At 47.2% G+C, this 22566-nt stretch overlaps 1 protein-coding gene across 1 annotated transcript in view; it reads right to left on the bottom strand.

Annotated features, from left to right (window-relative positions):
- Lgmn (legumain) overlaps positions 1–22566 on the bottom strand; it is a 33061-nt gene that overhangs the window by 4777 nt on the left and 5718 nt on the right. The window contains exons 2-10 of the mRNA XM_027419160.2: positions 15066–15234; positions 7343–7440; positions 6143–6224; positions 4759–4844; positions 3943–4018; positions 2942–3004; positions 2240–2306; positions 1070–1188; positions 890–979 (exon numbers count right to left, since the gene is read on the bottom strand). Coding sequence (XP_027274961.1) covers positions 890–979; positions 1070–1188; positions 2240–2306; positions 2942–3004; positions 3943–4018; positions 4759–4844; positions 6143–6224; positions 7343–7440; positions 15066–15218 — 834 coding nt within the window. The 5' untranslated portion in view covers positions 15219–15234. The remainder of the gene's footprint in view (positions 1–889; positions 980–1069; positions 1189–2239; positions 2307–2941; positions 3005–3942; positions 4019–4758; positions 4845–6142; positions 6225–7342; positions 7441–15065; positions 15235–22566) is intronic.

The following is a 22566-nucleotide window of genomic DNA, read 5'->3' as shown; positions in this document are numbered from 1 at the left end:
CCAAGGTAAGCACCTGTACTGAGAATGGGAAGCTGAAGACAAAGCCATATAGCAGGGCAGGGCATTCCCAGAGTTCCCTCCTCCACCCACTCAAGTGCCAGGCCAGGCCAAAGCAACCTGGACACACTTCTTGTGTGCTGTGGCTATTCTCCCCCCCCCCCCCCCCCCCCCGCTGACAGGCTCACAGTCTCTCAGGCCCCCACTCTACAGAATGTGTTAAAGAGAGCTGGTCTTTCTGCTATGAATTTTCTTCTAGAATGCCAGAGCTTGCACCCAAGAACAGATCTCAGTTGGCAAGCTCTTAGGCCTGGGGAATGGCATAATTTTAGGGTTTGTTTTGAGCCTAGCTATATATCCAAAGCCTTCCCACCCAAGGCTCAAGGTTTCTGTAGTCAGAGAGCAAGCCCCTGAGTACAACTATCTGACCATGTTGGTCTTTGCTGGACAGAGTTACCAGTGGGGTATGTGTGAACAGTCTCCAACTTCTAGCCAATAGGTAAACTAACGACTTGCAACTTGGCATGCAAAATATGGGATTCAGTGGGCAGTCATGAAATAGAACATATGCTTTCAGTCTCCATAGCCTCTTGTCATGTGACAGGCCCTTGCTCACCGCTTCCCACACACAACCTTGTCTGGTGTACCTGGCTACCCTGCAAGCAAGGGCACAGGTCCAAAGAGCTCACCCCAATGCCCTGGTCTGTAAGTACGAACCTAGCAGGTCTGGTTCCTGAGCCCGAGCCCCCGGGGAGAGAGTGGCTCTATGAGGCAGAGCCATTCTGAGACCATTCCACACCTGGATCCATTTCTCTTTATCAAGAGACAAAGTTCTAAATGAGCATGCTTGGGGCTCCAGGACTAGGAAATTAGCAAGCAAGGCCCTACTCACTTTGTTCCCATACTGCATGACATGGCTAGTGTTGGTGTGGGATTTCACCAGGTGGTACTGCTTGTGGAGCGTCTCTTTGGTCAGATCTTCCTGCAAATAGAAAAACATGGAAGTCCTTTGAGGACCGAAGCCTGAGGGCTACACTGTAGCAGGCTGGCCGGCCCTGACCAAGGGTCTTACCACATCGGAGTCTTCCATCCAATTGACACTGTACCAGTCACCCAGGTATGTGTTTCTCTCCTCATCATAGTAGCAGGCGTAAGAGGACTCGTGGGGGTTGGCCGCAGTAGTTGCATAAACTACAATGGATTAAAGATATCTTTGAAGCATGTTTTACTCCTGGCCTGGGACAACCCTTGAAAGTGGGGTCCCTCCTTTACCCTGGTGACATCAAAGCTGTACTCAGCACTGGTAGAGCATGGCCCTGTCTATTCAGAACAATAACTCCTCTCAAACATGGAGGGAAGATAGAAGGGACTCTTGATGCAGCTATGAGCAAAATCTTCTGTACTTGTGTGTTTAGAACATAATTGAGGGGAAGATGGCTGACAGGTTTTAATGAATTGAGAAACTCGAAAATGGGCCCAATTTGGTTTCTAGGGAGGGTTGACAATTATTTAGAAAACCCTGAAATAGGGGACCGGGGGTGCAGCAGAGTGTTTGCAGAGCAAGTGTGAGGCCCTACAAAACAGTTAAACTAAAAAAAGCCAAGCATGGCAGTGCATGCCTGTAATCCCAGCACTTGGGAGGCAGAGGGAAAATCAGGAGTTCAAAGTCATCCTCAGTTATACAGCAAGTCTGCGATCAGCCTGGTCTGTCTCATACAAACCACTCAGCTGGCCAGGACCTTTAGAGTACATTTAAGACGTGACTCTTACCATGCAGTCACTATCCCCACATTCAGGGACCAAGTCACCTGCCTGAGATTAGAGAGACTGGGTAACCAACACATAACAAAGGAACAGAGCTGGTCCAGTCTGGGCAGCCATTGTAAAGCTTGCATAGAGACTCTTCTTGATACCACTGTTTTGGGGGGTTGTTGTTTTTAGAATTTATTTTTATTTTGTGAGTATGAGTGTTTGCCTGTTCATGTATCTCGAACCTAGGGAGCCAGCAGAGGGCATCAGCTCCCCTGAAACTGGAGTTATAGGTGGTTATGCACCTCCATGGCCCCAAACCCAGGCCTTCTACGAGAACAGCAGGTGCTCCTAACCACTAAGCTGGATCTGGCCACAAGCATGTCCTCCATCTGCCTATCAGGCTGCCCTCAGTGGCCCTGTGCAGGTGGAGCACTTGGTCTCAAACAGTCAGTATCTAAGGACAACCACCCTCAGCCTGTTCAACACTTACCATTGATGTCATTGGGCAGGTGGTTCATCATGGAGCCAGACTCACAAGCTTCAATGTAGAACACCATCTGCAAGGGCATCCAAGACAGGTGAGCTCCCAGCAGGCAGTGCCAGCCATTGGGCTGTCCTGTCACTCTCCATCCCTACCCACTATCCTTTGCTCTGGATTTGGGGAGTCACTGTTGCTGGACGGAAGCCATTTGGCAGAAACTAATCACATTTCTTCACTAATGGAGTAAAGTGGTCTGTGTTAGCAGAGTGCAGGGAAGACTGGAGCTGTACAGCGCTGAAGACAGTGGTTCTAATACCTGACAGTGAGCAGCTCCAGGGAGCCAGGCCACAAGGCGGCCATCTTTCTGCATTAACATCATATATACCCCACCCTCTACCGTTTGTATAGAGGGTACAGAGAGGAAAATGCCAGGGGGGACAGAGAATAAGGTAGTGGGTGTCCTTCCAATTGTCCCAAACTGCAGCAGCTAATTCACAGCCCCTGTCAAGTCCTGCTAGGTCCAAGCTGGGGGTGGGGCCCACACTGTGTTGTAACAAGCTCTCCAGGAGGTACAGTGAATCCTGGGAACCCACGGGTCAAAAATGACCAAGTGAAAACGCTATCCAGAAAGCCCAGCTGTGCCAGCGTTGGCTTCACTCCTGTACCTTCCTCGGGCTCCTCCTCCCCAAGGCACTCAGGAACTTAAGTTACCTTCTGGTACATTTTGTGTTCATACATGTAGCGAATGGTCTTGTTCAGGTCCTTGACATGAAGCTGAAAGGGAAGAAGGTGGACATTCAGACCAGCACCCCAGAGAAGCCACCAACACCTTCTAAAGTCCTTTTCCCAATCAGTAAAAGAAACCACGGTGAGCTGGGCGATGGTGGCGCACACCTTTAATCCCAGCATTCGGGAGGCAGAGGCAGGCGGATCTCTGTGAGTTCCAGGCCAGCCTGGTCTACAAGAGCTAGTTCCAGGACAGCCTCCAAAGCCACAGAGAAACCCTGTCTCGAAAAAAAGAAAAAGAAACCACAGTAAGCCGTAAAATCTAGATTGCCATCTCAGCTATCCCATTTACACACTGAAAGACAAGAGACACTTCTCCATGTACAGCTTTGACCTTGGCACTCAGACTTTCTTGTACTGTGTTGTCTGTAATGGACTCAGCCCTAACTGACACTATGTGGCATAGAGAGAAACAGCTAGAAAATACAACTTCCCAACTACATTTGTCCCCCCACACCCCACTACAACATTGCTACCAACCCCAGCAGAACATCAGAAAACATAGGTTTAATCTCAACACTCAGGCCTTGTTTTCTATTTTCCTTTAAATTTTAAAGATAAAACTATTCTTTTTATGTCTCTTTAAAGAGTTAAGAAGAGGGCGGTGAGATGACTCAGCAGGTAAGAGCTTTGCTGCCAAGCCTGATGACCTGAGTTCGATCCCCAGGACCTGCAGGATGGAAGATGAAAACCGACTCCCAAAAATTATCCCTAGACCTCTACATGTGTGACGTGGCATACATGCACATAAAATAAATAAATGTAAAAATCAATATTTAATACTTAATGTTAAGAAAAATCGCTAAAGGCATTGGTGGTACATCAGTGGTACAGCGCTTAGCTAATGTACACAAGGCCCTGCATTCAATCCCCACTATCTAATGACAATAACAAAAACTCATGATCAAAATGGTAAGAAGACTCACGTCCTCATTAGGGAACACAAGAAGTCCAGTAGCTCCATGGTCCGTGAAGTAAACAAACACATGATCCTGGGGACCACTGCCAAAAGAGGACAGAAGAGAGTGAGCCAGAGAAACCACAGCTTCCCTCCCATGTTCCTGAAAAGCTGCCTTCATCAAAAAGTTAAGTTTGAGCAGAGACAGGCATTGGTATTGCACGCCTTTAATCCCAGGAGGCAGGGGCAGGTGGATATCTGTGAGTTCGAGGCCAGTCTGGTCTACAGAACGAGTGCCAGGACAGCCTCCAAAGCAATACAGAGAAACCCTGTCTCAAAAAAACCAAAAAGAAAAAAAAGGTTTGAGCAGGGCATGGTAGCATGTGCCTTAATACCAGCACTTGGGAGACTAGGAGGCAGCCTGATCTATCTAATAATGAGTTTCAAGTCAGCAAGGACTAGATAGTGAGACCCTGTCTCAAAAAAAGTAGAAAGGGGAAAATACACACACATACATGAATGGCAGGCTCATGATAACTTTAGAGGCTGAGTTGGACAACAAGTTCAAGAGCGGCCAGGACAATTTAGTGACACCCTGTATCAAAAAATAAATAATGGGATGGTATGCTAGGGAGAGACAGGCTGGCTAGGGCTGTAGCTTAATGAAACGTGGATGAAAGGGGTATGTGACACAGAAACAACCCTGTGTGACTTTATCCCAGCTCAGGACAAAGCTGTCCTAACTTCTCAAAGGTGACAAGAGCAAAGAATTGCGCCCCTTTCGGTCCTCTGTGTAAGGCTGCAGCTCTAAGAGTGTGGAATCCGAAAAACAGACAGTAGGTACCTCCTCAAGACTTTTCCCGATCCTTTGCCCTTCACAGCCTCTGCGTCACCTCTCAACACGGCGAGGAAGTTCTCCGGAGTCACATCCTACAAGGAATTGGGAGTCAAAGCCAGAGCAGCTGTTACTTCCAGGCACATTTGATAGAGTAAGACAGGCCCAGGGTACCCAGCTTTCCAGCTCAATAGCAACACTTCGACACCAGGCCAGGATGACGTTCCTCGAGCCCAGGCCCTGTGAACTGTGAAAATGCCATCTTATCTTGTTTGGGACTAGTGGCAACTCACCAAGCCTTTCATTCCTTCTCAACAACTATGAAGTGGGGGACTGCCCCCCCTGGAAAAAAAAAAGATTCTGCTAGCTCAGAGAGAAAATAGAGAGAGGGCAAGAGAAGAGCAATGAGTTAGGGCCTTGATTTGCCTCCAGCTTGCTACCTCAGATCACCAGTCCCAAGGATCCTAGATGTCCAAGGATACTTGATCATCAAAAATAATGCAAAAGGTAGAAAGAAAAAACAAAAACACATCACCCCCAATTCTACCGCCTAGGATTTAAACATCCCTATAGACCTATAAAGAAAGAAATTATCTCTTGAGATGAGATCCACTATATTGCATATATATTAAATTTCCATTTGAATTTAAGAGACCATAAAGTGAAACAAAACTGAAAGAAATGTTAAGCTTTGGGTCAGTGTTTCTTTGCCTTGTAAGACAACCTTAGAAAGTTAAGAAAAGTATAAAGACCATAAATGACAATTTACATGGTATCAATAAACTGAGAGGAAATTAACCATTTGGGGAGAAACGTATTAGAATATTAATTTTTTAAAAAAAGATCTGCCAGGCGTTAGTGATGCATGCCTTTAATCCCAGCACTTGGGAGGCAGAGGCAGGCAGATCTCTGTGTGTTCGAGACCAGCCTGGTCTACAAGAACTAGTTCTATGACAGCCTCTAAAGCCACAGAGAAACCCTGTCTCAAAAAACCAAAAATACAAACAAAAAAGATCTATCTTTAAAGCCAGGCAGTAGCTCACACCTTTAATCCCAGCACTTGGGAGGCAGGGGCAGGTGGATCTCTGTGAGTTGAAGACCAGCCTGGTCTACAAGAGCTAGTTCCAGGACAGCCCCCAAAGCCACAGAGAAACCCTGTGTCAGGGAAAAAAAAAAGGAACCCATCTCTCAAAAATTGGCACAAACAACTAAGGCTGAGGATGTGACTCTGTGGTAGAACACGTGACTATATTATATGAAGCCCTGGTTACAGCCCCAGCTCCCTCTCCCCCAGGGAATCCCTCTCCACTCACTTCTTAAGCACAAATAAGGGAGGGGAGATATCAATGAACTAAGACCCAAAGCCACTGGCTTCAGGTGAGCATGCCCTTACCTCTCCTGTGTAGTCCTTCAGGACCCCTGCATACACATCTGTACCATTAGGTCGGTTGATCACAATGCCTGGAGTAGGGTTGCTGAAAATTAAAGGTAAAGGACACAATTAAAACACATATGTGTTTCCCCCTCAAAACCCGCCATCATATGAACAAACAGCAGACAACTCTGCTCCTGAAGATACTTCCTGTCGCCTGGATAGGCACCAGTGCATGTTGCTTGAGCAGCTGGGGATCTCAGCAACCTGTTAACAGGCCCTTGAAAGTCCTAAGCAACTTGTTTTCATATTCCATACCACATCAAAGTGCAAAAGCATGAATTCGGTTCTCAAACAGAGTGCCCCAGAAGGATGAAACAAGTTCACAGCTTCTGATTCACCCAACAGTCACTGTTCTGGCAAGTGTGACATCACTGGTGAGAGCAGAGAGGAAAAGAGATCTTAAAACCCTGGAGAGGATCCAAAGTGCAGGTGTCCTGCCCCTGCTGGTAACCAGAGCATCTTAGAGTAAGATCATGCAAACAACACTGCTCTCAAAAAAAAAAAAAAAAAAAAAAGCCTGTGGTGCTGACAAACAGCTTTAATCCCTGTACTCAGGAAGCAGAGACAGGTGGATCTCTGTGAGTTCAAGGCCAGCCTGATCTCCAGAGCAAGTTCCAAGACAGCCAGGGCTACTCAGAGAAATCCTATCTAAAAAAACCAAACAGGACACAAAGCAAAACTGAACACCCAGGCTCAAGTGCCACAATCAGAAGGGACTCTGCCAGAGCCCAGGAGTTGCTTAGCTCAGAGCCATACCTGTCTTTTCTCAGTTCCCAGAAAACTTGGGCAAGTGTGCAAGAGAACTGTATATAAGACTAAACACATGCCAGAAAGGAGCATGGTGGGAGGTCCTGCACAGACTAGAACCATCTTCAGGCAAGTGCCTCAGCTCAGAGATTGAGGACAGCTCCCAACTTCGGGGTGCAGTGCTTTAACCTCTCTGCTTTGACCCTCTCAAGAGTACCTCCTTTTGCTCGTCTCCAGTTTCCCACCACCCCCACGGTGCCCTAACACATGCTGGGAGCTCAACACATGACAATCCCTGTGGCTTTTATCCCGGGGCCACCATTCCACACTGGGCCACTGTCCTAAGGAGCCCCATAAGTCTGACTGTTTTTAAATTCTGTTTCATGGCCAAGTTCAAAGCTCCCCACTTACTCTTCAGAGTTGGCAATGTCGTCGTACATCATCACTATGATCTGCTCATCAGGAATCCCGTTCCGGTGAATGATCTGGTAAGCGTGGCATGCATCTGCCTGGAAGAAATTATTCCCCTGGCTTTTAGATATCACAGGGGAGGCAGTCCATTTCGAGGTGCTTCTATCTTACAGAAGGCTCCCTACTGGCCAAGGTTTGAAATGATTATTTTTTACAACATTCATTTTTTTTTAACTTCAATTTTAAAAGATCCCCACTCTTATCCACATACGTGTCTGATAGTAAGGCAGTACAATCAGGCCCATGTGTGGAAACACATGGGCACAGATATGCATAAATACACAGGCACAGGTGTTTATACACACAGGCACACACTATCACACCTGCAGGTTAACAGGCCCTTGAAAGTCCTAAGCAACTTGTTTTCATATTCCATACCACATCAAAGTGCAAAAGCATGAATTCGGTTCTCAAACAGAGTGCCCCAGAAGGATGAAGCAACAAGTTCACAGCTTCTGATTCACCCAACAGTCACTGTTCTGGCAAGTGTGACATCTCAAAGTCCAACTCAGAAGGCAGGCTTGTGAGGCACATCTGTAATCCCTGTTCTTTGGAAGTATATGCAGGAGAAACAGGAGTTCAAGGCCAGTCTGGACTACAGAGCAAGATAGATAGATAGATAGATAGATAGATAGATAGGTAGGTAGGTAGGTAGGTAGGTAGGTAGGTAGGTAGGTAGGTAGGTAGACAGACAGACAGACAGACAGATAAATAGACAGACAGACAGAGCAAGCAAGCACAATTTAGGAACTGCTGTTTTGGTGATGATGGTTAGGAATGTAGCTCAGTTGGCAGAGTGCTTGCCTAGCATGCCAAAAGCTCTAAGTTCAAGCACACCACCACACAAACTGGTATGATGGGGCACACTTGCATTTGTAATACATTTTGGGGAGGTAAAGGCAGACAAGAAGATCAAGTTCCTTAGCTGTGCAATGAGTTTGAAGTCAGCCTAGGCAACATGAGATCCTGTCTTTAAAGAAAATGATTAGTGCCTGGCAGTGGTGGCGCACACCTTTATTCCCAGCAATCAGGAGGCAGAGGCAGAGAGGCAGGCAGATCTGTCAGGGCCAGCCTGGTCTACAGAGCAAGTTCCAGAGCTGGCTCCAAAGCTACAGAGAAACCCTGTCTTGAAACACCACCAACAAAAATGATTAGTATCATAATTTGAAACAAAAAAAAAAAGGCAATCAAAGGGAACAGAAACCATCCCTGTTGGAATTCCTGGTTTCAGTTGGTCACACTACACTCTGTGCAGAACAACTGAGGTCAGGGAGGAAGGAAACACATTGCCTAACTTTTCACTAACAATGTCATTCCAGGAACAGACTCCTATATAAACACAGCTGTGACTAGCAGCAGCACCCTTAGGCAGACACTGCAGTATATACAGCTACAACACAGCACCTCACGAAACACATGAGGTGTCGAAGAAGAAAATAAAGCATGCACAATGCCAGGCTTCTGCCTGCAGATGTCCATTCAGACGGACCTGTGTGGTGGCAAATACTTGGGTTTAGCATCCATTTGCTGTGACTGCTATGGGAAGCATGGGTTCAGCACTCAGGAGCTGTCAGACAAGTGGGCCCGCTAAGTGTGAGACCAAGTGCGGCGACCTTTCCATCTGCTCTGGACTGACCTCGGGCCCCTATCTCATTAGTTCTCAGTCGATAAAGGTCCAACGTACAGCTGGGGGACAGGGGGTGACCCACTCTAATCACAGTAGGCTCGTGGAGAAAAAAGCCAAGCATTTTGACTACAGATCTCTTCATGCAAGAAAGAGCAGCAGGGTCCTCGGAAGTAGCCAGCTGCCCCTGCCTTACTTAGTAAAAGGGCTCTGCCCTGAGTTACTATGAAATCAAGTGGAGTTCAATGAACTCAGATAATGTGGAATCAGCACAACTGGTGTTTTCCCCTCAGAAAAAGCCAAAGGAGGTGATGCTGAGCTGAGCATGACCTCATTACAGGGAGCAGAAATCACTGTGACTCAGCTGACTTCAAGGCTGACACTGGGAGTTGGCCAGCCTCACTGAGGAATCCCGTACTGAAGCCTCTCACAATGTCACGGGTACAGTGGGCATCACCCATCAGCACCAGCTGTAAGCGCAGTAGATAGGTCACTTGAAGCGAAGGCTAAATACAGTTGGTGTGTGCTGTATTTATTCCTGGGGAAAAGCTTTCTCACCAGGTATGCTTGCCTGATAGGTGCATGCAGCTCCCCCCTCCTGACCTCCTACATCCTGCTTCCTCAGAATCCTGCCTCCCAGGCTATCTGCACCCAAGTGCAGTGGTGGGGAGGTGCTGAGCTGGGGGGGGGGGGCGTCTGCAGTGCCTGGCCCAGCCTTCCACCAAGTCCAAAGGAAGAGGCTGAGGTTTAGTGAGCTGATGTCCTTTGTTCCCGTTATACAGCAGGTACTATAGGGAGAGCAACTCCAGCTACCCCAAACACTCACCATCTTCATCACCGTTGGGTTCACAGCCCCACCCCAGCCCCACCCAGGGCTCCCCAACCCTCTCCCTGCATGCCTTCTTCAAAGGATGCTTTGCCTCAAGCACAGGCAGCTGACCTTTGCACAAATGAAGACTAACTTCAAAGCCTAAGTGAACAGCTTGTCTCGAGGACAGACTGTATGGCTGGCACTGTCTGCTGCTGCCAGCACCCTGCGGCTTCCCCTCCCCAACTCCTGCTGCCTGAATCCAGTCCCCATCAGTCTGCATTTTGCCTCTCTGCACTCCAAACACTCAAACACTTACTGCCTGGCCCTTCCTGGAAGAGTCTGCTGATTGGTCCTAAGACAGGCAATAGTGGTGAGGATGGGGTTGGGGGAGGTCTAAGCAGGCTCACAGGGTCCGGGGTGCCACACCCCTGTTAGTACTTACACAGAAATCAACCCAACTTCTCTATAAAAAAAAAAAAAAATTGTATTAGCCAGGCATGGTGGCACACACCTTTAATCCCAGCACTGGAAGGCAGAGGCGAGTGGATTTCTGTAAGTTTACATAGTGAGTTTCTGAACAGCCAGAATTTAAAAAAAAAAAAAAAAAGTACAGAGTCTCACTATATAACCCCAACTAGGCTAGAAATCACTATGTAGATGAGGCTAGCCTCAAACAGATCCACCTGCCTCTGCCTCCTGAGCACTGAGATCAAAGGCGTGCACCACCATGACAGTGTCCATCAAATTTCAGCTGCCTGGTTCTGTCAAAATGAAGAAAATGAGGCTTGGTAAGTTTGTCCTTCTAAGTCAGCTCACTGTTCACTTAGTCCCGCTCTCCCCACCATCCCTATTCCAGTCTCTCTGGACTGTGAATCACTCTAACATAATCCCATCAGGAACTTCTCTGAGTCAGAACCAGAAACTCCCTTCCCTTCTCCAGGAACTGATGTTAACATAAGCATGTGATCTGTGATGCAACTGTCGCCGGCCAGACAGGGCAAAGTCCCCCACTGTAAGGAAATGCTTACACGAGAGAGAGAGCCAGGCGGATAACTGGCACAGGTGGCCTCTCCTCTACAGAGCTGCTGTAATCATTTTGTAACAAGGAGCACTTATCTGGACACAGGACCTCAAAATTGGAAAACGGATGAGTCAAATGGGCCTGAGTTTAGGTGGCCAACCTAGGGCTCTCCACACTTGCCATTTAAAACACGGAGGAGGCTCTGGTACCTAACAGACTGGCTACTGCCTTGCTGTGGTTTTGTGTTGCCACAGCTCACACACAACACTCAGCTCTCCCACAGCCCCTTCTGCAGAGGCTCCCTGCCCTCCCCTCTCTTACCCCCATTCTCCAATTGTCTCTCTCTCCTTCTCAGCCCCCTCTCTCTCTCTCACACACACACATCTTACGAGTCTCTATTGCTGCAACGAAACACCATGACCATAAAGCAAGTCGGGAAGGAAAGGGTTTATTTGTCTTACACTTCCAGATCACTGTTGACTAAAAGAAGTCAGGACAGGAATTCAAACAGGGCAAGAACATGGAGGCAGGAGCTGATGCAGAGGCCATGGAGGGGAGCTGCTTACTGACTTACTCCACATGGCTTGCTCAGCCTGCTTACTTATAGAACCCAGGACCATCCCCCCCACCATGGGCTGGGCACTCCTCCATTGATCACTAATTGAAAAATGCCTTACAGCTGCATCTCATGGAGGCATTTCCTCAACTAAGGCTCCTTTCTCTCTGATGACTCTAGCTTATGTCAAGTTGACACACAAAATCAGCCAACACAGCTGGGCGTTTATGGTGCACGCCTTTAATCCCAGCACTTGGGAGGCAGAGGCAGGCGGATCTCTCTGAGTTCGAGGCCAGCCTGGTCTCCAGAGCAAGTGCCAGGATAGGCTCCAAAGCTACACAGAGAAACCCTGTCTCAGGGGGAAAAAAAAAAATCAGCCATCACCCCACACATACACACCTGACCAAATATCTGATACTTGGGTGTTCCCACAGGAACCAGTTTTGTTAATATGAGGCCAGTGGGCCTTTTCTCCTGGTTCTGTATCCCCTACCACATCACTTGCAAAGCATGGGCCCCCAAGTAAAAAAGTTAAATGGAATGGTGAGCCAGCTCAAGTCAATTCTACCTTAATGCCTCAGGAGATGCTATGGGGAGGACAGTTTAGAATGTTACACACTGTCAGACACTGACAGTGGAAGGCTAAGGAACACAACTGATCCGTTCCCTTTGGTTTACCTGATTTTTCTAAGTCTTCTGTGCTAACTTTAAACACATGTTAATTTTAAATCAAAGTGTAATCCCAAGCACTCAGGAGGTTGAACCGGGAGGATAGCTTTGAATTCAAGGCTAGCCTGGACAAGAGCATGAGACCCTGTTTTGAAGAAAATGCAATAAAGTAGGAGATGGCCGTGAGTTAGACACCAGCAGTGGCTACAAACAACCAAAACAAACCATAATTAAAAAAAGAAAAAAGACTTAGAAGCTAAGGCACTGAAGGTAATGTTTAACGGGTGTCTCTTCCTAAGTTGGTGGTATAAAAACAAAGTGACTGATGAAATAGCAGGCTTGCCGCCTGTGGTCTGTGCTTAACTTATCTTTTCACTCAAAGGAAAAGCAATCAGTATGATAACAGCTCTTACTCAGGCCAAATTTCCTCTCTGGCCAGCACACAAAGGCCATCCAAGAGGAGTCAGAACTTCACCTAAGCAGAGAACCTTGATTACACACAGACAAACGTACGGACACACACAGGGAAGGACATGGCTCCATCTGTGCCAATCTCACTGTTCGGGAGCCAAGTGCCTGCGCCACGGACACTCTAAACTGAGACATCCTGGACTCATATATGCACTGGATTTCAAGGATCTAGCATCAGGAAAGCACATAGGGGCCAGCAAGATAGCTCTACTGGGAGAGGGGCTTGCTGCCACGTCTGACAACCTGAGTTCGATCCCTGCAAGTTGTCCTCTGGCCTCCACACATATGTGCCATAGAATGCTTGTAAATAAATCTAATGAAAACTTTAAAAAAAAAAAGAATGTAGGCTATCTCAACAGTAATTTTTATATTAATTACATGGTGAATTGATATTCATCTGGACATCTGGTTTAAATGAGATGTGAAAATTAATTTCCTATATCTATTTTCTGTGTTTATACATTTGTGTAGAGGGGTGTGTGTGTGTGTGTGTGTGTGTGTGTGTGTGTGTAGGCAAATGAACAATCTGGGCCTCAGGTGCTATGGTGGTTTGAATAAGAATGATTCCCATTAGGCTCATCATATATTTACATGCTTGGTCCCCAGTTGGTGAACTCCTTGGAAGGATTATGAGGTGTGGCCTTATTGGAGTAAGCGTGTCACTGGGGTGGGCTTTGAAGTTTCAACAGCCCACACCAATCCTCTGAAACAATATGCAAGCCCCCAATTAAATACTTTCTTTTGTAAGAGTTGCCTTGACCTATGACAGGTAATATTCACTTTATTTTTATTTGTGTATGTTTATGTCTGCCTAGTTGTGTGTACATGTTATGTGTAGTTTCCCAGGGAGTCCAGAAGAGGGCATCAGATCCCCCTGGAGGCTGTGAGATGCTTGATATGGAAGCGGAGACTCAAACCCAGGTCCTCTAGAAGTGCTATTAACCACTGAGCCACCTCTCCAGCCTACCCAACACTACAGACCCCCTTTTTGAGACATGGTCTCTCACTGGCTGGCCACTGAGTCCCAGAGATCCACCTACCACCACCTCCTTACATCGAGTCGGGACTACAAGTGCACCCCAATATTCCTGGGTGTTATTTTTCTAAGCGGGTTCTAGGGGTTGAACTCAGGTGCTAGTGCTTGCACAACAGACATTCCACTGAACACATGATCTTGTTAGCCCCTCCTACATATTTTAAGCTTTTTCAAATGTGGCTGCTAGGAGTTTTTCCATGACTCATGCAGCTCTTCCTGGAGCAGGCGGATCTAAGCCAGCAGGCTGGGTCTGTAGTCTGCCCAACCCGCCATGATATACTGCTTGCCTGCTACACCACACTGAACAGGCTGCTGGCCACCTCCACCCAAATGTTGATGGATACAGGGGATTAAGAAAGGTTGGGCTCCACACAGCCACACTGAGAGGATTAAGGACCTCAGAATGCCCTGAGGAGAGCCTACAACACGATCCTGTGAAAATTTACACACCTTGCATGGAAAGTTTAAATTAACTTGTTGGTTTGGTTTGGTCTTTTGAGACAGTTTCTCTGTATAGGCCTGGCTGTCCTGGAACTAGCTCTGTTCTGTAGACCACACTGGCTTCAAAGACCTGCCTGCCTCTGCTTCCAAGTGCTAGGACTAAAGGTGTGTGCCACCACACCCGGCTAAATCAACTTTTTTAAATGAGTGTTATCAGTCACATAAAAATCAGCCTTTAAAATACAGTGTGGCCAGGCAGTGGTGGCCCATGCCAGCACTTGGGAGGCAGAGGCAAGCAGATCTCTGTGAGTTCGAGACCAGCCTGGTCTACAGAGTTAGTTCCAGGACAGCCTCCAAAGCCACAGAGAAACCCTATCTCCAAAAACATTAATTAATTAATTAATTAATTAAAATACAGTGTGGTAGTTTCCCGTTCTCTACCCATGCAGCCATGACTAGAACATTCTCCTTGGAGTGGGGTCTCTGGATACGGGGTAACTGGTCACCTTTCTCCAGCACTGCCAAGCTGCTGCCCCAAGGCCACCCCTTCTTCTTCCTGGCAGAAGGCTGGCTGTTAACTGGGCTTTTCCCTCCCTCTCACTTCCACACTACCTTGCAGGAAATACCAGGAGAGATGATGCAAGCAGAGGGACAGAGGTGTTGGGGGCAGAGGGGCCAGGACCGTTCCTCAGAGCTTCAGCCTTGCTTGCCTCTAGCCCTCAGTGTCCTTTCTGTAAAGTGAAGGTGTTAGCCCAAGGGCTCTCACCTGGTAACCTTGCACCCAGGATATGTGGTGATGTCTGAAGACGTTTTGATTTTAAATTGTGACAGGCAGGCAAGTGATGCCGCTATCAGTTCAGACACAGTACTAACCCAAAGGGAATAATACTGGGTCCTGAAGGCCACCAGTACGGGAGGCAAAAAAAAAACAAACCCACATTAGATTGAGGCAAAGGCAAAATTGTCTTCCACAATGACCACTTCAATTCGTGGACACACAGCCAGTGAGTGATAAAGAAACCTCAGTTTCTTACCTGGTGCCGGTAATTATACCAGCCATTGGAGCCCGCCACAATCACCACCCAGTGCTTGCCAGCATCCTCAGGATCATCCACACCGACCGCAAGAGCACCAGCACCCAGTGCCAGGCTGAGCAGCACAGCCGCTTTCCAGATCATTCTGCACATCGTCAGCTACAGAAGGCTAGAAAGGGAAATGCAGAGCCGGTTTTAAAGGGAAAAGAATTACCGGAGATAACGTCACAGCACCTGGGTCAAGAGGGTGGACCGCTTAGCCCAGAGGAATGTGCTGAAGGTAACAAGGTTGGCGGAAGAACCTCTTGGAGCTGTGGTCACTGGTAGGGGGCAAAGGGCAATCCTGTCCCTACCTCCCAAACCTCCGCACAAGGGCCAGAAAGCACCTGGGTCAACTTCTCAAGTTCCTACCACAACCCAGAATGCAACAGATGACATCCCAGCAATCCCGTGCTAGTGATATGTCCACAGCGCACGCACTCTGAATTGTTTGTGCAAGAACACACATGTGACCTGGCTGCGCATAGGAAAAATGTGCAAAGCAGACATAAACTTTAACAGGAAATTTTTGTTGTTGTTGTCGGTTTTTTGCTGAGTGGTGAGTGGAACAGGGCAATGTCCCAAACTGCCTTTTTTTTTTTTTTTTTTTTTTTTTTTGGTTTTTCAAGACAGGGTTCTTTGGAGCCTATCCTGGCACTCGTTCTGGAGACCAGGCTGGCCTCGAACTCAGAGAGAGCCACCTGCCTCTGCTTCCCAAGTGTTGGGTGGGATTAAAAGCGTGAGCCATCAACGCCCGGCTAAACTGCCTCTTTTTATTATAACAAATGTTTATTACTTGCCAAATGTATTTACATTTTTTTAAATTTATTCATGGGGGTGGGGTATGTACTGCCATGTTGTGGAGGTCACATGACAACTTTAGGGCATCAGTTCTCTCCTTCCACTCTGGATCCCAGGGACTGAATTCAAGTCAGCTGGCTTGGCAGTGAGCACCTTTACCACTGAGCCATCTCACCAGCTCCAATTTAGATTACTTATAAACTGTATTCAGTACAATGAACAATAGTGTGACCTCATGTTTTCAGGAAGGGGGGGAAAGGAAGAGAGGGAGAGGGGGAGAGGGGGAAAGGGAGAGAGGGAGAGAGGGAGAGAGGGAGGGAGGGAGAGAGGGAGAGAGGGAGAGAGGGAGGGAGGGAGAGAGAGATGCTGCACCTGTGTTAAAGATTCTACAAGACCAAAGGCCTGAGTTTCAAGATTATGGAGTTAAAATGTTACAGACTGGAGCCAAATTACCTTGGGCTACTTTTAGCCCTTTGAAAGTCACTCATTGTCCTCCCGTGTCTAACTTAACATCCTTGTGACTATCAAAACTTTAGAATATAGGCTTAGCAGACTACTAGAGTCCACCAATCCAAAAGCCAAGAATGTCATCAGTTAGCATCTGAAGTCTACAGCAGTGACGCCCTTTGCTGTCTATGGTCCCCACCACTAGATATGGTAAATACTTAGGTTAATGACTTTGTTTTGTCCCTAATGAAAATCACATATAACCACCTCCACACGGTATTTGTATTCCCTGGGTCATGGTCACTCATACGTGGCTCCAGAACAAAAGCTCTTATTCCCTCTGAGGTGAGGGCTGGTTTTGGGTCAACAATGGTGATGGACAATTTAACCCTCAGTGTGAGCCATCTGGATAAGTTATAATCAAACTGTGATTCCTGTTTTTGTCTGACACTTAACAAGTACATATGTCTGTGGACTAGGTGAGCAAACATTTTCACGGGTTTTACAAGAAGGGAGGTTAAGAGCACAAGTGCCACTCTTGCAGGGGAGCTACACTCGGTTCCCAGCATCCATGTTGGGCGGCTCATAACTGCCCTTAACTCCAGCTCCAGAAGTCTGGCACCCTCTGCCACAGGCACCCACACTCATTCACACATACCCATATACATACATAATTAATTAATAATACAAATAAGTATTTCTTCTTTTTCTTTACTTTTTGAGACAGAGTTTCTCCACGTAGCCTTTTCTGTCCTGGAACTAACTCACTCTGTAGACCAGACTAGCCTCGAACTCACAGAGATCTGCCTGCCTCTGCCTCTCGAGTGCTGGGAGTAAAGGCCACCACCACCCAGCTAAAATAAATATTTCTTAAATGAAATGAGGGAGCCAGGAGGAGGTCTGAAGTGACATATCCAATGTTTCTGGAGAGTTATCCTTGGCCAAAGACCAGTCTTATGTGTTCTAGATTCCTGGCTCATTCGTTTCTGTCCCAGAGTTCTTCATCTCAAGACTCTATGCCTCAGGAATTACCCAGTCCAAATTATACTCTAATGCCAAAACTTATTTTGTATTGTTTTGAGACAAATGTCTTGATTTGTCTCCAACACCTAGGAAACAATCCTCCTGCCTCAGCTTCCAGAAAAACTCGGACTGCAGGCACATCCCACCACACATGCTAATGCCAAAACTTTAAAAACCCTCAAAAACCCTTTTAACATACAAGGTAGTAATAAGGCCGTATGCTGGCCACCACACATTGTGACACTAGCCTCTCCCTGTGTCCTGACTCATGTGTTCTGAAATGACACGCCCAGGCCTGTGACCCTGCGATAAGAGGTGTGAGGACTCAGCAGAAAGAGCCCGTGGGGCAGCCTCTGCCTTGCTTCTTTCTGCCCTCAAGAAAACGCAGCAGCTAAGGCACATTCTATGGTCTGTCTCTAAGCTATAGGAGCCCCATCCTCTATCCTAACTCTCCCAACATCAGAAAAGACGAAGGAGAAAAGAGGTGAAGGCAGCCAGGGCATCTGGGGTGCAGCCTCTAGTGAGGATACATCAGGTACAGTTCACATAAGGGTCTCGTCAGGTACAGACTGTGACCTGGGACTGCAGCCCAGGTCCATGAATGGCTTGCATTTCTAAGGCGCTCCTGGATGCCAGCCTCAGACTGCACTTGGATGCAGAGGCCTCGGGCATGAACTCAGTGAGCTCCCGTTCTCCTTGGCCATAAACCCAGCATCCTGGGACTGGAACTAGAACTCTTGGTCACTGTGAATGTTTCAAATTCAAGAATAGATCCTGAGTCTGTAAGCCTTAAGTCAGTGCAAATTAAGGTTCCTTTTTCCCCCTTCCTCCCGACCCCCATACCTTAGAATCCCAAGTCTGTCTGTCTGTCTGTCTGTCTGTCTGTCTGTCTGTCTGTCTGTCTGTCTGCTGTCTCTCCTCTCCCTCCCCACCCCCAGACCTTAGTATCCCAAGTCTCTCTCTGTGTGTCTCTCTCTCTGACTCTGTCTTTGTCTCTGTCTGTGTGTCTCTCTCTCTCTCTATCTCTCTCTCTCTCTCTCTCTCTCTCTCTCTCTCTCTCTCTCTCTCTCTCTCTCTCTCACACACACACACACACACCTTACCATCTCAGTGTCTGCCCACCCCCCGCACCTTAGCATCGCAAGTGCTGAGATTATAGCACACACCACCAACGCCCAGCTTGAATTCCCTCCTCTTTCACCGCACTGCACCGCAGTGTTCACAGAGGAGAAACTCTAGTACACGCTCCCAGGTTTGCTATTTGGTCGCCAGTTGTGGGGTGGGAAAGTATGATATTAACAAGCGGGGTTAGTGAGCTGCTGAGGTGGTTTCATTCAATGCAGGGACTTGCTGATCGGTTAATGTTAACCCAGGGAGGCTCCTCCACAGTCCTGAAGGCCTGATTAGGGCCCCCATGAGGCACATTTGGACAAAGGACAAGCAAGAGGACACTAATGAGCAGAAGCACATGGTCCCAGAGCTCTCCAGAGGCCCCATCGGAAGGTACCAATGACCACCAGCAGCTCCTTCACCCCGCACTCACTTAGCTTCAATTCAGCTGCCTGGAAGCTTTCCCCAAGATCCAGTCAGCAACCCTTTTCTTCTTAGTTTTTCGAGACAGGGTTTCTCTGTGTAGCTTTGGAGCCTATCCGGGAACTCGCTCTGTAGACCAGGCTGGCCTCAAACTCACAAGAGATCCGCCTGCCTCTGCCTCCCAAGTGCTGGGATTAAAGTTGTGTGCCACCACTGCCTAGCCCAGCAATGTTTTTCTGTAAAAGGCCAGACAGGGGGCTGGAGAGATAGCTCATTAGTTAAGATCACTGGCTGCTTTTCCTGAAGACCTGGATTCAATTCCCAGCACCCACATGACAGCTCACAACTGTAACTCCAGTTCCAGGGGATCTGGCTCCCTCACATAGACATACATGCACATAAAATAAAAATAAATCTTAACAAAAAGAAATAATGTGTTTGTTTAAAAAAAAAAAAAAAAAAAGGCCAGGCAGTAAATATTTTTGACTTTGTAGGACAGATCATCTCCAACATAATCATTTGACCTTGTTGTTATTTCATGAAAACAACCATAGACAATATGGGAATGAATGAATATGGCTATTTGAATAAAACTTTATTAAAAATGGGGGCTGGAGAGATGGCTCATCAGTTAAGAGCACTGGCTACTCTTCCAAGGTCCTGAGTTCAATTCCCAGCAACCACATGATGGCTCACAACCATCTATAATGAGATCTGGCTCCCTCTTCTGGTGTGCAGGCACACATGTTGGCAGAACACTGTATACAAAATAAATAATAAGTCTTTAAAACAGACAGACAGACAGACAGACAGACGCACGCACGCACGCACGCAGCAAGTTTGACCTATGGGCCGTTTATTGACTTTGCCCTGGAGAAACAGAATGAGCTCTTGGCCCCAAGGACAGCCTGAATAGCTATTATAATCTTCCATCAAAATCACCAGACTAGTTCCTGGTTTACAGCAGTCTCTGCTGAGTTTGGTTCGTGTGACTTAGTTCCAAAGAGGGACTCATTCTGTGGATGGCATTGATAAGTGATTTTTCTCCTCATATTTAGGGAGGGAAAGAAATAAAATCTGCTTGGCTTTCAAAGTTCTAAGGCTCCAGATCCACAGATTTAACCAATTTTGAATCAAAAACACTGTGAGGGGTTGGGGAAGGGGGATTGTTGGGGAGGCAGCTCAGTGGGTCAATCTCTTGCCACTCGTGCTTGAAGATCTGAGTTTGAATCAACAGAATCTATTCAAAGTTGGGTGTAGCAGTGGTAACCTATAATCCCCCAACTCCTACAATGAGACTGGAAGTAGAAATGGGAGAACCCACTAAGCCCATGGGTCAAATAGCCTGGTAGTATGCCCAGTGAACCAGAGACTCAGCCTTACTGAAACCAGAAGACAAGGATCAATATCAGTGGTTGCCCCATGGCCTCCACAGGCACCTGAAGCATGCACACACCTGTATACACACACACACACACACACACACAAGCACATCATATACATCTGGTATGTATGTATATGGGGGTCACATCTATGTTGGATCTGTAATAATAGCCTTTCTTTTCTTGTCACTATTCTCTAGAGCACAAGATGACAATTAACTTAGCACCCGTCAAAGTCCTAGGTTTTGGAAGTCATTCAATGAGAAGTTAAAGTTTTAGGACAATAAGCCTAGGCTCTATACAAATGATGCCATTTCAAACGAAGGACTTGAGCATCCTATTCAGTATCCAAGGGAACCTTGGAAGCAGGCCCAAGGACACCCACATGACTGTTTGGGAATCAATGTCCAACCTGACTGTGAGCAGCAGAGCAGACGAAGCCAGTCTGGCCACCTCAATTAGCCAGCACTGTGGCAGCTGTACAATCCCAGCCCTTCCTAGGTTGTTTTCATGGCTTATCTTTCATTCCTCTTGCACACATGTCACTGTACTGCTAGGAAGGAGTAGCAGAAGGGCAGAGGTCTGCCTCAATCCCTTGACTCGCTCATCCTCACCACGGATGACCCCTGTGAACACTCAGACAAGGAGAAAATAGACTGGGAGAAGGGGACACATTTGCACGTCAGTGACATGAGTCTGGCTGAGTGGGCTACTTCTGTCCCACCATACCACCTGCACTGCTCCTGGGAAACCCTGGTGGGTCCATGACCATAGACTCCAGACAACGGCTCCAGCCTGGGACCCAAACACTGAGTGGGTCTTCAGCCCTTCCCCCAGGACACCCATAACCTCTCACACGGTGATTTAAGACACTAGTGGGAGCTCTTGTGTGCCACCATGGAAGACCTTGAGCCACATACTCCCTAACAACCGAAAAAACTTAAGGAACTTTCCCAGCTGTCAAAGGTTCATCCTTTGCCATTCCCACCATGACACTGTTCAGCCCCAGAGCTAGACCAGAAAGTCAAGTCAAGGACTCAAGTCAACTTCAAGAAATAGATCATCAAATGGGCTTAATTCAACTAGGGACACTGGGACAGAGTGAGCATTCTAGATAAACTGCCATGAGCCATACAGGTAAAAAAGCCAAGGGCATGGGGTCATCTAAGTAGAGAGGTCAAGTTCAAAGTCAGGTATGACACCTCAGGTTTGACACTCAATACCGGCTCTCAGTCAGATGCAGCAAGCCAAGCCAAGAAGCTAGTTAGATGATGACATCATTGAAGAACTTCCAAACAGGAAAGTCTTCATCATACTCTGTTTTCTGGGAGGTTAAAGTAAAAGCATCCTGTACATGGCTGACAGTAAAGAGCTGGTATGGACTGTCTGCTTGTTTTGTTGGGTTTTTGACACAGGGTCTCATTATAGAGCAAAGACTGACCCAGAACCCACAATCCTCCTGCCTCCAACTCCATGATACTAGCATTACAAGTGTGCATAAAAACTTATGGCCAGCTAGGGCTGTTTCCTTAAGTCAATTTTTTGTTTTGTTTTGTTTTGTTTTTGTTTTTTGTTTTTCGAGGCAGGGTTTCTCTGTGTACCTTTGGAGCCTATCCTGGCACTCTCTCTGGAGACCTGGCTGGCCTCGAACTCACAGAGATCCGCCTGCCTCTGCCTCCGGAGTGTTGGGATTAAAGGCGTGGCCACCAACGCCTGGCATATTCTGTTTATCTTGAGACAGTCTCAGATAGCCTCGGCTGGCCTCAAATTCACTACGTAACTAAGGATAACTTAAAATTCCAGATCCACAGCCAGGATTGCTGGCAAACATCTTTAATCCCAGTGCTCAGGAAACTAAAACGGGCATATCCCTAAATTCAAGGCCAGTCTGGTCTACAGAGTTCCAGGATAGACAATGCTACACAGGGAAACTGTATCTTGAAACACCCGCCCACCCATGGTGATAATATTGTTATGGTTAAATAAGACCAGTGGAGATCAAAATGCAAAGCTAGCCACAGCATAATTAATTCCAGCAGCCATACTAGTTAGCCACATTAGTCAGGTGGTGGTGGCACACACCTTTAATTCCAGGACTCAGGAGACAGAAGCAGATAGATCTCTGTGAGTTCAAGACCACCTAGGGTTACATTACAGATCTCAGCACTTGGGATCCCACACCTTTAATCCCAGCTCTAGAGAGGTATATAAAATAGGAGCAGGGCATTCAGTTTTCATTTCAGAGATTAATTCTCCAGCCACGCTGAGGACAGGAC

The sequence above is a fragment of the Cricetulus griseus genome, chromosome 5, assembly GCF_003668045.3.
Source record: "Cricetulus griseus strain 17A/GY chromosome 5, alternate assembly CriGri-PICRH-1.0, whole genome shotgun sequence".
NCBI lineage: Eukaryota > Metazoa > Chordata > Mammalia > Rodentia > Cricetidae > Cricetulus > Cricetulus griseus.
Note: the sequence above shows the minus strand (reverse complement) of the source record. Positions and strands in the feature narration are given on the sequence as shown.